The 17,009-nt window shown below is 38.2% G+C and overlaps 1 protein-coding gene across 5 annotated transcripts in view; it reads right to left on the bottom strand.

Annotated features, from left to right (window-relative positions):
• nfat5b (nuclear factor of activated T cells 5b) overlaps nt 1-16,566 on the bottom strand; it is a 38,039-nt gene extending 21,473 nt beyond the window's left edge. For 4 of the 5 annotated variants that reach the window (XM_061038259.1, XM_061038250.1, XM_061038233.1 and 1 more), the window contains exon 1: nt 16,278-16,566. Coding sequence is in view for 2 of the 5 variants with exons in the window: in XM_061038233.1 (XP_060894216.1) it covers nt 16,278-16,350 (73 nt within the window). In the remaining 3 variants the exon portion in view is untranslated. The remainder of the gene's footprint in view (nt 1-16,277) is intronic. The other variant, XM_061038268.1, reaches the window with a different exon arrangement.
• Between the last annotated feature and the right edge of the window lie 443 nt (nt 16,567-17,009).

Raw genomic sequence — 17,009 nt, 5'->3', positions numbered from 1 at the left:
AGCCTACATGAAGGCTGCCGGCGACTCCATAGCAACAAAGATCAGGGGACAAGTCTTCTGTGCGTTTGCGTCTCTCGTGAGAAAAGTCGAAAATAACAGAGCATGACACAAAGGAAGAACTGGTATTGTAAATGCAGGATATTACACAACTAGCATTACAATATTGTGGTAAAAGCTAAATCCACCTGAATACAATATCAAAACGTATTATTGTGTTTGTCACTCTAATAATCCTAACATAAGCATTTTTATATAAAAAAATAAAGTCCAATGCCAGACTCATACAGGACACTCTTTTAACTTGATAAAATAATTTGTGATATCACACGGCTCCAGTTTGATACATAAAAAAAAATCTAGTTCAAAAATTGTAGAATGATAAATGAATTCTACTTAGTACTAATTGTAGCTGTTGTCCTATTTGAATATCAAAGTTATTCATTCACAATGGGTTCATGAACATATTCATGTAGTCAGCAGCACAGAGGTTCAGCTGTTAGTACTTTTGCTGAAAGTAAGCCAAAACGTCTTCAACTTGTATTAGTCGTTGTTTATGTACAATGAACTGTATATGCATTTAGAAGAGTTTATTATTTCACTTTAACATGTTCTGCTCTGGTAACTATGTCTGCATGATCAAATATATGTGCTCCTAATAAAAAGATTTAAAATGTATGTTTAAAAAAAAATATTGGCTGATTTGTCATTATACCTTTTAAGACCATCAGTGTTTCCCCTGCCATTATATTAGGGGGGCGGCCCGTGACACCAAGATTCCTTCAAGTGTTTGTGTTGGCGTGTCCCCCCCCCCCCCCCAACGCTGTAAACCTAGGGGAAACACTGACTATTATAGCATCATGGTATGGTATCTATTGCCAGAGATTTAACTTTGTGTCTGAAATGCTGCGTTAAGTGACTAAACTATTGGAGCTACAGTATTCCAAACATTTACATGACTAATGAAATGTTTTCCAAATGTTCTTCTTTGTACATAAAGTATGTCCAAAAATAATAATCCTGAAAATACGATTCTATTAGTTGATACTGTTGGTTACATTTCAATCAGGGTAGATTTATTATAAGAACTACAAATCACAACAGCATTCAGCTGAAACACAAACCACATCAAAAAGTTGAACAAACACCTTTCTAAAGGTCATGAAAGACGGACTCATTTGATAACTTGTGTGACAATTAAGAGTTCATTTACAAGCTGGTCAAACTTGCAGCACAAGAATGGTGTATTTGGCATGACAGAATATGTACGTGTGAATGGATGGGGAGGCGGTGTGAATGTATGTTTGATGAAGTAGAACATCCAGCAGATGTTACTTTTGAGGTGAGTATCCATTTTTTTAATAACAGGAGAAAAGGAAATACCACAGGCAAGAAAAGCCAAAACTCATAACAACATTTAACTTTTAACAGCAGTGATAAAAAAGGTAACAGACCAACTATTGAACCCAAGTCTCCTTTGATGTCTTTTCTCTTTATAACTATTCATGTTGAGCATGCTGATTCAAGAGGGACCAAGGCAGTGGGTGGTACTATTGGATGCTTCATGCATCATGATGAGTGATACATTAGTGTTGCATTATTAAGATGTATCATACTGTGCTAGCAACGGAAGCATCAGCATCAGAGTCACTAGTTATGAGTCATATTCAAACCAGTTTACCTGAGATAATCATAAAGGGTTTACATTTTTTGACTACAGGTCAATACAGATAATAATGGCTACAGAAAGTGAAATGTTTAATTTTAAACATATCTTCTTAAAGAGCATAATTTACTTAAACAAATATATGACATAATATCAGCGGCATCAGGAATCACTAGTTGCACAGCTTTGTGTTTGACAGCAGAGCCTGTCACTCATAAATCCTGAATGACTACAGACATCACTCATACAAAGGTCCTATACAGACAGAGGTACCTCTTCAGCCTACTGCACTGAGCAGCCATCATAAGAGGACCTGTTAGCATGATTCCATTGATAAATACTTTCCTTAAAAAATGTAAGAGGCAGTTACAGAGGCACATCATAACCACTTTATTTGGGGTTTATTTCTTTTTTCGGGGGAAAAAACGGTCTGAATGTTTTAGTCAGGAACTGAGGATGACAAAAAAATCTAAAATGTATCAAAAAATTCCTTGGTTTTTGGACATGAATGAAGATTTTATGACATCACATTGACCAGGAGCAAAAACATTTACCTTGACTGACTCGTGCTGGTCTTTATGTACAAACAGTAAAGGGGACATTATGATGGCAAGAAACGCTCAATCCACTGGCTAAATTTAACTATGGGGGGGGGGGGTGTATTAATAAAACATGGCTGTTTCAAAATAACAATTTAATTTTACAAAAAACAAAAACATATGAGGAGTTGAAGTCTGGGAGAAACAACAGATATTATACATTGTCTCTAACTTAAATAAGGCCAATCCAAAGAGCCCCCCCCCTCCCCCCCCCCTCCCCCTCCCCTCCCCCCCACAACCACCACCTGAATAAGTAGTGAAAAGGGAAACTTAATTTTTCTCTTTTGAAAGCGTGCATAGATTTTTTATTTTGACTTTTATGGTACTCCCTAAAATCCTTATAATCTTTGAGTTCTGCTTATTCACAAAGTTTAGATTATCAGTCCACTGTCATTTTAGTGAAGGTCAGCCTGGCTTTGGAGCACATGAATCCTTAGTCTTAACACCAGGCTCAGAGGTAGTGGCATGTAGCTCTTTCTTCTTCAGCTAATCCTGAAGTGACCAGGAAAGACCTCCAGGCATCAGTTTACACAACTCGCTTTCAACAAACACCCACCACAATCCTGACTTTACAAAACAGACCACCAAGGCTACTGTGAGGGCCAAACCATCCAGCTTCAAGTCTGAAAAACAAAGGTGGTTCTTAGCAGTGCCGAGGGAGTGAGTGTTGTTGCGTGTTATCCGGGAAGGAATACAAATGTGGAAATGATTGTTACATTCGCAGTGAGATAATGTTAAACCTTCGGCTCTGGATTCAACAGCAGACTCGAAAAGATGAAAAGACACTGAGCTTAACATGAAAGCGTGACTTCGGAAAGAAGGAATTCAAACTATTTACAGAGGACAACACACACACGCAAGCTCACACATGCACACTCACCAAAAAATGCCACGGCATAGATACAGACATGGGAATACACTCACGCATTTCTGTGAATTCGCTCCAAGGCGAGGAGAGCTGTAGTTGGGGGTTACCTTCCCTAATCATTTTTAAGATTCACGTATTCCAGAGAGTTCAGGGGAACCGAGTGACTTGTTTCTGCTGAATCCCCGATTCAGTGGTGTGTCTGACCACAAACACACAACAACATCTTACAGTACAATGAAATTGTTCAACAAAACTTTTGGTGTGTCAACACAGGCATTTCTATCCGGCTCACAGGAAAACCGTGCTGAGGCAACAGGAAAAGCCTTTAGCAACACCACACGCATACACCCATTGAAAGTGTAACATCACCAAGCTGCTATGCCAACATGGGAAAAGAATCATAGCAGGAATGAATTTGAAAGATATTATTGATCTGCAATACGGTAACTAAAGTTCTTATTTCCAATTCATGCTGAGCTCTTCTCTCAATCCATCATAGCATTACAAGACATCAAAATATGCCAAACTTAAAAAATATAAAAAGACATCTATGAGTAACACATAACCAAAACAAAAGCATATAAGACTCTACAAAAACCTAAGATTTATATCTAAATTCAGGAAATGTCTTTTGATGTTAAAATTTCAAAAATAAATCTCAGTGAAAAGTATGTCAACTGCTCCCAAGGTAAAACGACAACAGTGATGTCACAATACTTTTTAAAACGTTGCATCACATTACTTAAAGTGACAACATGTTAGGTGCTGCTGATTTGGTAACTTTTGTCTCTTCTTGCTATTCAAATGAAGCGTGAGGGCAGCTGAACACAGACGTGAGCAGCTGTACACAGGGGTTCACAAGATCACAGGAGAACTACAAGATCACGTGGGAATAAAGAGAAAAAAAACATGCAAACAACATGTTGCTTGTAAATTCAGTACCGATTTTGACGTAGTGTTGATAAAGTGATAGAACATGTGATCGGGAGTCTGTATATTGTGTTTTATTTCTGAAATTGATCGGATTCTCTGCGCGTTTCCTTGTCTGACTTCCTGTCTGAGTTGATCGGTTCTGGTCAGCTTGACAAGGGCTTGCAGTGGCTCCGTCAAAAATAGACTCGGTGTGTATTTGAAACAGAGCAGTGCGGAGTGGCGCTGCTGCGATGCGCACGGACTATGTGGAAATTGGCAGAAAGCGCACACAAGATATGTATGCTAAAAGCCTTTGGGCACTAATAAATAAAAGCAGAAGTATGACCTAACCTTTAGAGCTTATTCTTACAGGGTAGTCACTTTGTTCTAATTTCAGATGTATCATGACATTGTGTCCTTTAAACCAACCTTCCAGGGCAAGACTGAGTTTATGCCTTCTGATTATAAATACTTAAGAAGATTTGGTGTTAGGCCTTGATAAGGATTTGGAATATTTTCTGATTAGTCAGGTGAAACCACTGCAGACTGGAAAAAGGGGTCATTATTCTGCTGACGCCTTAACTACAAAGAATTTTCAGACCTTTGTTTTTACCAAAAATAAAACCAATTTTGGGGTAACTCCTGCTTGAAAGGTTTATTTAAGTTTAAAACCTGCTGCAATATGCATATACTATATATTACATATATATTAGGAGGAGCTAACACATGTCTGCAGTTTTACTTTTTTTTTTCTGCAGCCCCAGAGAACTTATTTAAGACTGTTCACGTTATCCAGGTAAAAATGCTCAAATGATGCTTTAATAACCTCTCTTTGAAGAGCATGTTGAATTGATGTATGCATGTATAAGCTACTGAAAAAATACAGTATAAGCAGAAGAGTTACAAGTTTAAGGTTTGTTCAAGCAGGTTGTGGCTTGCTGAGACAGTGAGAAATGAACATTGTAATTCAGTTGATGACATCTTATTTAACTCATCAAAGAAACTTCCTCTTTGCCAAACTCTGATAGATAAAGGAGTGGCCAGAAGGAGAAACACCATGACAACGCAATCATTACACAATAAAATACCGTTTTTGCTTGTACAATTACTGCTGCAATGGGAATCTGTTTTATAAGCATCATTATTATTCTCTGAAGTAGAATCATGTTGACTTCAAAAGTGGAATGGAATTTAAACATTGACTGCCAAAATGGAAAAAGGGCTCATAGGGAAAAGCAATAATTTACATAAATGTATGCAAAGCTATTACGTTGAGATCCTGTTAACCTTAACTTGTCTGGACTTGTCCTGAGGCAGGGGATTCCTGTGTGCGTCTGCAAAAAGCAAACATGACCTTTGATGTTTATTAAACTATGGAGGACAACTTTGAACAAGGTTCAAGGACTCAGCAGACCTTCAGCAGCTACTGAGACTTTGTAAGGTTTCATGAAAAAACCTGCAGTTTGACCAACTCTCATCTATTCTAAACAGAGTTTGACATAAAACCAGAGCTTGAAACAGGTCAATCACAAAAAGGTTTCAACATCCATAAATGATCTGCTCTACAGTTTGGTTATGCCTCTTGTGCACAGTAATTAATCTACAGGTTAATGGGTGAAACCTTTATATTTTCAACGTCAATGTTTGTCAATGATTTTATTTCCAATGAGCACAAGTGGATTTCTTCAGAGGCATACTAGCGTCAGCTCTAACACATCAAACACAGATTTGATTTCGTCATCTTTTTTTAATTATCTTTTAATGATGAACATTTTTTCAAACAAAATATCCAATCCAAGGTGCTGGCTTGCATCTTTGTTGATCTGATCATAAGAAGGACAGGTTATATGGCAAAAATATTTGAGCAGAGTGTACCTAAAGTTGAAGAACTGTGAAGTATGTAATCGTGTGTTCACCAACAGCGGTGCACTAAACTACCAAACAACAAGAAGTAGCAAAAACAATGGGCAATATAGATTCTTGTGGATGGAGCACACACATTCTGGTTTCCATTTAGGCCAGCTTTTAAAGACAGTCCCCAGTGCTTCCAGTCATTTGTTTTAGGGCCACTTGGGGGCAGGGCATGTCCGTAACAGTGTCTTTTTTAAAACAACCACGTGGGATGCCAAAGTCATACACATTAATATTTTAGGATCAACACAAAAATATAAGAAATACAGTGTTTGTTGATACCTCTTGCTAAGTCAAGTAAATGAATAAATACATAACACATCATTGAGTGCTACAAAGCTTGTCCAAACACTGTTGGGAATGGGTAAATATATATTAAATTATATAGGGCCATTTTAATCATTCAACCTTGCACAGAAAATACAGAAAAGATATAGGTAGCACTCTACTCTTTCGACTGAAATCATTTCTCAAGCACAACCAGACATCTTCCACGGTCTACAAACCTTTCAGCGCCACTTTAATATAGACAGTAAAAGGGATACCAACAATGGCAGGATGCAGGGGAAATCTGCAATTTCATTCCCCCTGCCAGTCTGCCAAGGAAGCAGCAGATGAGTCAGAAAACAGAAATGAATACACAGGATATTAAGATACCACAACCAGAAGACTCTAGTGTGGATTGCTTGAATACTTGTACCAACTTTTCTGAAGGTCATGAAATGCCTCTCTGTACGAGCCTCCATGAAGAGACCTTCTGACCCTCAGGTTGTGTAAGAGGTCAGGAACAAAGACGGTGCCATCCTCTACAAAACCAACAGTGTTTCTAAATTTGGATCAGGTCTTTAATACCATGAAGGAATCGTGGCCATTAAGTGTCTCTAACTATTCCATGGAAAGACAGAAATGGAACAAATGATTCAATGTGAATCATGCACAAAATCCATGATTGAAAAGGAAAGCCATTAAAACAACCAGAAGTCAGATTTTTTTTTATCCAAGATGTCAAACTTTTGAACTTTTCAACTGAGAGAATGTTCTGCTTTTCATTGTTTTCCATTCAAATTGATTTCATATCTCTAGGATTTGAAGAAACAATAGATTGCAGTCTGCCAAATAAAACATAAAAGCATTTGTTAAAATTTGTCCAATTCACTCTTTCAAAATCACTTTTGTGATGCAACACCTCTATTGCCTATTTCTGGTTAGTTTCAGAGGCAAAAGGGATGATGTTTAGAGTTACGATGGCAATTGAGGTCATGGGAACTTCGTCATTATGGTTACGACAATAAACATGTGGTTAAGGTTAGGCAATGATCGGGGTCTTACCAAACCCCAACATCGAGAGTTGGTCAGGAATGGGAAATGAAAGTTGTCAGTCTGATGTTATGTTGACCCATCCATCCTTTCTACAAGTAAAAAGACCAGACAAAATTAGAGCAATGATCTAAAATCTATCTCCTCACTCTCTTCAACCTTCAAAAGCAACCTTCTGCATCATTAGTCCTTATGGCATATTTATGTTCTGCCTACCTGTCCTTTAAACACCTCTTGATGAGTCCAATATAAAAGCATTTGCATGTAACATGTTACTTACAGTTTGTTTATTTTGACACACAGCCCCTGTCTTTAGACCAATAGACTCCTTCCTCTGTAGGAAGTTACAGCAGGGATTACATGCAGACTACAGGATTTTAAAGGTCCCAATAGGACTTTTGAGCCAATTTGTTTTTTTCCTAGCTGGCAAGTATGAGTAATTTCGTCCTCAACAGATAGGGCCAGTTTTTAATGAAAACTAGCTGTGAGTTGAGTAGTCACTTTTTAGAATGTCCAAACAGAATTAATATGTCTTAACTGCTGAGCCTGTTTCCTGTAATGTGTGATGGGAGATTCAGAAAACAGAAGTCAAACATTACCTGGTTTTCATTTGAAGCTTAAAGTTTTTTAATAATCAAACAACAACATTAATCCTTTAAAAAGACCCCAATATGTAACTTTTCAACCTTAAAATATTTGCTTGTAAGTCCGTCTAACAGCGTAATCACTCTGAACAGGGAGAATGTTGTCTCTCCAACGTCCGCACAGCGGCTCGCTGCCTCAATACTCCACTATGTAACTTTCTGACCGCGGCTCGCGCTCATCTCGCGAGAGGTACGTACTGCTTTACGGCACTAGTTTACAAGTCCTCGGAGTTCGCCGAGACTGTAAATATTAGGAGTAAGCCCGTCTCTGTACTGCTTGATGCAGGCTAAGAGGAAAAGCACGTTGACGGATGAAGCTAGGAATAAAATAAAGAATAAAGAGAGAGTGACCGAACAAGAGACTGGACTAGAGTAAATATTGGAGAGGCTTTTACACGTTGGAGAGCGCTTCGGAGAACAGAGGGCTGTAAGTCCCATACTGAGCTGGCACTGCTGCTGTTGAACTGGTGAGTAATGTGCTCGTTATGAACTTTGTCTTATTTCTTTGCATCATAGTTATCAGTTGTTTCAACACAGCCCCATTCAGTCTATGTCATATAACGACCAGAATGTCAGAATAACATTACTGTCCCCTGATGATGAGTTAGCGACGCATGCTAACCTTATGTCAGAGTTATTTGGGCAGACTTCGACTGATGCACGGCGAAAAAAGTTGTCGACACATTAGCGGGTGGTTGAAAGCCAAGTCAGCTCATGTCTGCAGAAGTTTAGCATGATAATACAGACAGCATATTGTCCCGGGTTCAGGTTACGATAGCTCCGGCTGCTAATTATCTGAGCAGCGCGAATGCAAAGTTTCTTGTGTTGAAACTAACGTTACTGTACATACTCTGCACAGTTGTATCAAGCAGCATAATGACTTCGAACTTTATTCCAGCTTTCTAAAAAGGCGATCAGTATCATCTCCAGCAACAAATGCAACCTACCACCCTGCCAGAGTCTTACAGTCAGACCGCGACAGGTATGTTTTAATGGAGTAACGTTATCTAAAAAAATACTGTCATTGAATGGTAAGATGTAATATTCTACTTGTCTTTTGATTCGGGAATGATGTGTTTGCTGTCCAAGATGTTCAGCTACTGAATGAGGAAGAGGAGGAGGCTGATGTCTTGTAATCCAGGTAAATTTGATTTATATCTCAAACACACAAATATATATTTCGCAGATCACCTTCCAGTCATGCAAATGCTTGTATTTGTAATTATTTCCATTCAAACACATTTCCACTTTTTTTCAAATCGACAATGGCTGCATGATTCATCAATGCTATTTAGGACCATTACAAAATGTATTTGAAATGGCACACTGCATTTATATTTTGACTCTTTCTATCTCTCAAGCTGGAGAGAGAACTTACAAAAGCACACCCTTATGTATGCAGAGAAGCAGTTTGGTCACAGCCCACCTGTATACAGAACACTGACTTTGCTTGCAGCTACTGATTATAACCACCAGAACCGCCGACTTCCTGCTTGAAACCGTGATGGACACAAGATGTAAATATTTAGTAGTACAGTTGTCTAACATACAAATGTATTGTTGCTGTTACCTAAACAGTTTTGAAAATATGAAACCACTCTAATACAAAATAATATTATTGTCCAAGGTCCTGAAGTTGTTGCAATAAAAATCAAAGAGCTGGAGTGTGAACGCCTTAAAAGAGACGAGACTACAGCCATTGATGCAAAAGAGAATTTGAAGATGAACGGGCCTTCCTACAAAACAGAGTCTGGTGCTGATGATCAGCAGACACCACCCACAGCTGAACTTTACTCACATTTCACAGGGAGAAGCTGCTCCTAAACTTTCTGCCTGCCTGTATCTACAACTGTGCAGCATCAGAGCTCAGGTCCATCACAACAAAGCTCCAGGATAGTGTAGACCTGATTTGCAAATTGCAGATCATATGCCCAAATAAAGGATTCAACTTCATTTCAATCGCTTTGAGCCATGAACTATCTGGGCAGAGTGTAACACAATTTTGCCTTGTTATGAGCTCCTGACACCTTAACTGCTGCTTCTTATCTGCCAATGGAAAGACGGCTGCTAGCCAAGATTCACCACACTCAATATTTAATGTCTAAGTCCAGAATCATTTATCTCTGGAGAGAAACACAAGGGGTAGATGTGAGATCTCGCATGTTCTTTGTGCTTTTTATAGAGAAGTGTGAGAAGTCATCCCCAAAGTGATTGGATACAAATGTACCAAGTATCGTGACCTTTAAAACCAGGAAGAGGGTTTCAACATTGAGCTCCTCTTCATTGGCTGTTGAAGACAACACCATCTACAAATCACATTAATTATTAGACAAACTGCTGAACTGCATTGGGGAAGTCACATTACTCCAAATGTAGGTTGTCCTTATCAATTTTTTTCTCTTATTTTGCACTTATGGCTATATTCTGAATATGATTAAATTGTGAATTCGATCAGCTCTTTTTATTTAGTTTATTTCGCAGGGTCAGTGCACAAAGTACACTTTATTTTTATTTAACCTTTATTTAACCAGGTAATTAATCCATTGAGGTCAAGATCTCTTTTACAAGGGCAACCTGGCCAAGAGGGCAGCACTTCATAATAAATATAACATGATTAAGAATCAGTTTACAATCAACAAGTTAAGAACAACAATTAAAATGTGCAAATTGGTTGGTAGATAAAGTGCAGAAGTTGTGATCACTGATTACAATTCAAACTTGCCAGCATATGATATGGCAAGCCTGGGGTTACTTTAAGAATGTAGAGCTGCATGTAAAGGGAAATGGATTAAATTTCACCAGTCATGTACGCAGCTTAGTAGAAGAGTTGTCCTTCTCAGGATAAGTACCAAAACTGGAACGTGTTGTGCATTTCACCATTGTCATTATAACCCTACTGACCATCAAGTACCACAGATAAGGTAAACATTGCCTCACAGGTGACTTCAAAAAAGCAAGATGTTCCAGTTCTGTTGAACTTTCTCCAGTTTTTTCCCTCTCATTTTTGTCTGAGAGTGACAACGGTGTCTTAAAGTGTAGCTGCACACTAACGATAAGCTATGTTAACCGTGTAATCTGTGAGGTGTTTGGGTTTTCTTTTGGACAAGCCCAAACAGGCAGAGGGGAGAGAGGAATTTTTATTTGATCAACATTACATAAATAATGTTTTCCTAATATTCTTCACATCATTTTAGAATAGTTTTACAAATGAATGTTTGATATTATTTTGTAAGGATACAAAATTATTGAGCTGAACTTTTGTGTGCATTGGGAAATATTTTTGAAGTGTGAAGATTGTAAAAACATTTAATAGTAGGCTTAGAATGAAATCTAGCGATGACATAAACACACCACTTCTAAAACAGTTGTGAAAAAAGTCATTACATAGACTATTATATTCAGTATTGAACAAGTGTGCCACTCTTTAACAGGTTAAACCACTTATACATTGATTTGCTGCGGCCACAACAAAGTCACAAGAGAGCAGTAAATACCAGAGAGGGTGATATTGTGACCTGAGCCTGATTGGTCTTTTTTAAGTAGGTTTGGTTAGTGTTAATGATTAATTTAAAGAGATTCAGAAGAAGGTATGGCATGGTGACAATGTTTTTTTGACGAGACACACTTGAAGAATAAACAGGTAACGCCAAAACTGAACATACAAAGCACGTATTTAAACTTCTAACAACACCGACTTTACATTTGACTGTTTATTAAGAGAAAACTGAGACGGATTCCTCATTTATTCAATCAGTTCATAAAGGACTCAGGATTCAATATCAAAGTAATGACTTGCACTTCTTTGCTTATTGCTTAAGTCATTTCATCACCATTTAGTTACCGGTAAGTATAAGTCACTGACAATTTACTCATGCATGATTGTGTGATTTTATTGGATGTCAATAGGGGACATGCAGAGAAAAGAGGGAACACCAGATAACCTAAAACTGCTTTATGCTCGTCTGTGAAGTTAAAAGCTATCAACTGAGTGTTTGAGTTATTTTACCATCTGTGCGTTTTTTAGCTTTGTGAAAATGTCATTGTTGTTCAGAGACACTTAAATGTGTATGTGCTATACTGCAAATTCCATCTCTCTACGGCCTTGGCAATGAAAGACAATAAGTCAGGAGCAGGGAGTTAATCCTGTTGGTACAGGAACCAAAACTGGATGTAGGTTCCCCATAGTCAAAGTTCAGCTGAAGCATAGGATACTAAAAGGGTTGATTAAAAGGAAGACTTGCAGCCCTGGGTCAAGACAGTTTAAAACATTACCTAGTACCACCATGAAGGCGATAGAGACAGAGGGTCCTGATTGCTTGGAGACTTCACCAAGTTACACAGTTCAAAGATGGAGCCTGAGTTCAAGAAAGACACAGAATGACCTTCAAGGACTCAACAAGTTAATTACTAATACTTATACAAAGACTCACACTATAAGATCCTCAGACAGATAGTATCAGACCACAGTGACATGATTTTCATTGGGCTCATATTAGTGTCTCATCCTGTTTCAATTGGCTGAGTGAGCTTTTTGTACATTTTGATTCTAGGGGTCTGGAAAAACACATTTCTTCACCGTCTGACTTCAAAAGAAGAAGAAAAACAATTTCAGAAAAACCACAACATCATGACTGAGAATTTAGTAACGTGCTTTGTAGCTGAATCAAACTGACTTTCAGAAGTATAAAGACCAGGTCTTTGTTGTGTGTAAACCCAGTGAAATCACCATAAAGAACGTTATAGATAGTAGCCAGTTACATACCCACCTCATTTTGTTTCAACCTGTGTTTTGAGTCAAGTGGTAGTGTTCATATAAAACAGTAAGAGGAAATATATTGTCCAACTATCTTTGTGTTTATGACAGAAAAGAGAATGACCTAATAAGACAGCCTTGTTACAAACTCTAAACGTACTTTAGCTTATTTTTCAGACGTTTTCCTTCTGCAGTATTCTTTCTTTCATCATCAGATATCAACAAGCTTTTAAGGCAATCAAGTATTTTCTAAGTGCATGCCGCTAAGTTTGCTTAACACAGCAGAGTCAATATTAATAGAGTGCTATTTAAGCCCAGGTTTACACACAGGGCAGCCAGAGGGTTAATGATTGAACAGCCTTTGGTGGGTGTCAATATGAGGGAAAAAAAAGTATTCGAGATCTGTGGTCTTTGTTAACCTGGTTTCATAAAAGTTACGAGAAACCCATAACATTCTTCATTGTGAAACTGATGGGAAGACATTTTATGACGTTCAATAACCCAGAGTCATTTCAAAACCACAACAAGGTAGTACAAGTGCCATTCCTATCCTGAGTGGATCTGTTGTTTTTCCTGGGAATTCCCTGTACAGCCAGCATCATACATGTATTTAGCATTCCAATGTTCCAGAGTAACTAACTAATCCAAAAATAACCATGCAGAAATAATACAATTTGATTGCTTCTCCATTTAAAATCTATAATAGAGGATGATTTCTTCTCAATGATCAGTGTGATAAATCTCTTCAGAGAGAACGATCCCACAGATTACCGGTTGAGAGTTGGCCTGGTCGACAAGATGCCAAACTAGCCTCCTCCATTCACACACAGCCAAGTTAACTATCCTGACAAAAGTAAACGATACAGTGACTAGTAAGTATACAAGGTCGAACAAGTCTCAACATCATTTTTTGTTGAATCAATTCACACTGAATGCATCAAGAAATAAAACATTCAAAACTGTTCTTGAAAAATGAAACCTTTTTGAAATGACTTTCTAAAGAAATTAAGTGATATAACTCCTCAAGTGGATAGTTTCCTTATTGTGTAACGGTGAAATGAAAGGATAACTAAAGTAGTAAAGGATTGGTTCACCAGCTTTTTACAACTGTTTTTAGTGTATAAGACCCACTTAGTCACTTCTTCCTTCTATCAATAATCAGCAGAACATAATAAAACACCTGTTTTATTTCATTATGTCAGTCGAACAGGCGTCACTCTTCAGCAGCCGTGACACACCAAGAACACCAACAAACATTCAAATTAAACTTGTTTAAACTTTGGATTCATGTATTTAAAAAGCTACTTAAGACTCACCTTTTCCAATTGTCTTTTGACCAAATTTAATCTGGTTGTCATTATGTGATATAATTATTTACAAGTACTGTTTTTCTGTGTTCATCTTTTATGATTGTATTCCTGTTATTACTGTTATGGTAATATTTTGTAAAGCACTCTGTGACAACGCTTTGTGAAAGGCTCTATACCAATTTAAAGTATTATTATTATTAAAGGTCACAAGGTCACATAGTATTCAAAATGCACTTTTGCATGGTTTTCTAACACTAAGGTGTGACCCTAGTCTCTTTTAAAAAACCCCAAATTATGAGAAAAGTCTGTCCGCTCCGTCTTTTGCTTGCTCCACTTTTAAGAAAATGTGTGCTAAAACAGGCCGTTTGGAGATTTTCCCTTCATGACGTCAAACAGGGAAATAATACCTCCCCCTGGTGGGTGACACTCCCAAAGCTTGGTGTTTATTCTGACCTCTGTGTCCGACTTCCAGCCGATAACAATTCCCACAGCAGCCATTTCTCTGATGGTATGTCAAGGGTGTAAAGCCCAACTGTTGTTATCGTATTTCTGTGGTTTAAATCATGTCAATGTCTCAAATATGAGCAACTGTCTCCAACATATTTAAAACATATTTAACAAGCAGATCTCTCTTCAAGCTCCACTGTTCTTTTCACATTGACATTAATGTTATGGTCTATTTCATGTACCTATCTATGATGGTAGTCTTCTTATGATACGATGTAAGCTAAGTGGCTAAATGCTAACGTTAGTGGTAGCTCACGGGTTATCAACTATGTTTTTTAACTCATAACACGGCCCATTGTGTCTCCGGATTTTGCGTTTCTATTGTCTGTATGCTTTCACATCAGTCTGGAAGCTTTGAAATGAAAACAGTTGCTCATATTTGTGACGTTAACATGACTTAAAACAGGAGCATAAAAAGTTAGACTCAATAACAATTGGGCTTCCCACACTCCCCCTTACAGAGAGGGGGCAGGTCATACACAGAAACACAGAAACAGCTTGCTGTGAGCAGGGGAGTTTATGGGCATTCTAAAATACAGGATCGGAAAGCGGAATCGGCCCAATTATTCCTATAGGATAATAGGAGTCCATGTAGTATTGTATAGTATTAGAAAAAAGGATTTATGTTGTATAATGTCTCAGTTGCCACTGAGACTGTTATATGAACCACAACTCACAGTGAAATGTGTTATCATGTCCATGATTACAGTGGCACAATAAAGTAGTATACAGTAGTAATCTACCTGAACTGTGCAATTGCACATAATGGGCATGCAAACGTAGTGCTTTGTTGGATAATGCTGAAACCATTAGAGCTCTGCACAAATGTTCTGAAATGGTCCCTTACCTTTGCACTGGAGCTGTTGGATTACAACAGCTAGGTACAATGGTGTTACACACAACACCACAGAGGACCTGACTACATGGTCTGTCACTCTGAGCAATAAACTGGCTGACCGATATTTGCATCCTATTAATGCATTATTTCTCTATCTTAAATACTAAAATGGGCCATAAAACAGCTTTGCACATGGCCAGAGGGCAAAGTTATAAGCTATACACGCTTGTATATAAATAATAAACGTTTTTTCTTAGATACTTTTGTGTTTTCCGGGTATAATATCTCGGGAGAAAACATGATTGATGAAGTCTTACAAATATATTCTTTTACTGTGGAAAAGCATGCTGTAATACTTTTCAGACCTTTCGTTTTTTTTTTCCTGACTCAAACCTGCTGTAATGAATGAAGTTTAGCCATTTAGCCTGCAGGTTCCCTTAAAGTGTTGATAACAATGTTGATGTTTATGATGGACACACTTGCAGCGCTCAGAGGGTACAGTATGTGTGTGGTGCCTCTGTGGAGCAGGGGGGGGGGGGGGAGGAGGAGGAGGGGGGTCTACTACTCAAACAACCCACAGAAAATAGACAGTCCTGTTTTCACCAGGCAGGGGGAAAGTAAAGTAAACTGGTCTGACCGGTGTGCATGCTGCTGCTGAGGGCTTGAGTTTGACACAAAATTCAAATAAGAAGAAAAAAAACCTTAACATTTTCCATGAAACCAAACCAAAAGTAAAAAAACGCTCGAATCTCTAGTCTATTACCAGCAGGCATGTGACAGGAGGGAGTTTATATGCTCGATGAATGACACTGAGAGGGGAGAGGGGGCTGAGCGCTACCACATGAACACAACTTGCTCCAAACACAGGTAGGTTAGGTAGATAAGTCACACAGAAGTTAACGAGAAAGTAGAGACCCCAAACAAGACAACAATATTAAGAGATGTTATTTTTTACCTTTCGAGTAGAAGGCTCTGGGAGGATTCAGGTCGAGGTCCCCGCTGAAAAGGGAGATAAAGTCAGAGGGCATCGCAATCCCTCAAGACTGGGAAACCGGACACCCACTCACACACCTTCACGTAGCGGGACAATAAAAATGTATCTTTCACTGTCAAAAAACTTGTGTTAAGACCACTCTTGTTCCTTCGTTGACCCTGTCCCTAAAGCTGGTAAACTGTCTTCTCGGTGACTTGTCTAGTGACACCCGTCTAGGTCCGTCTACGAGGCATGTTGTCGCCAGCCGACGTGCCTGCCGTGCTACTGCTGCCAACAGCGGGTGACACGCCCACACACATGACGCAATACGTAAACCGTTACGTCGACGATTTTTTTTTTTTTTATGATAATGAGCATTACTAAGTGGTGACTGTGGTGGTGACTGAGCAGCGGTGACTATAGACGTATTTTTTTTTTTTAAACGTATAAGTTTAAAACATGTTAAGAAGAAAAATACCTTAATGAACATATTATTCATACTTTTTTGCATGAAAATCTCTGACTATACCATTTTAAAGTAATGTTTTTCAAGCTTTTAGGGTTTTTTTTCTTTCTTAATTTCTGCCCTAAGTGTCATTGTTCTGACATGACTTCTTATGACTGGCATCAATATATGCAGTTAACATAATTAAGAGTAGCCTATTTCTTTCATAAAAATAACTACACATTTTCACAACTACTATTTTGATGCAA

The sequence above is a fragment of the Labrus mixtus genome, chromosome 1 (assembly GCF_963584025.1).
Source record: "Labrus mixtus chromosome 1, fLabMix1.1, whole genome shotgun sequence".
Taxonomy (NCBI): Eukaryota; Metazoa; Chordata; class Actinopteri; order Labriformes; family Labridae; genus Labrus; species Labrus mixtus.
This window is presented reverse-complemented; position numbering and strand designations above follow the sequence as displayed.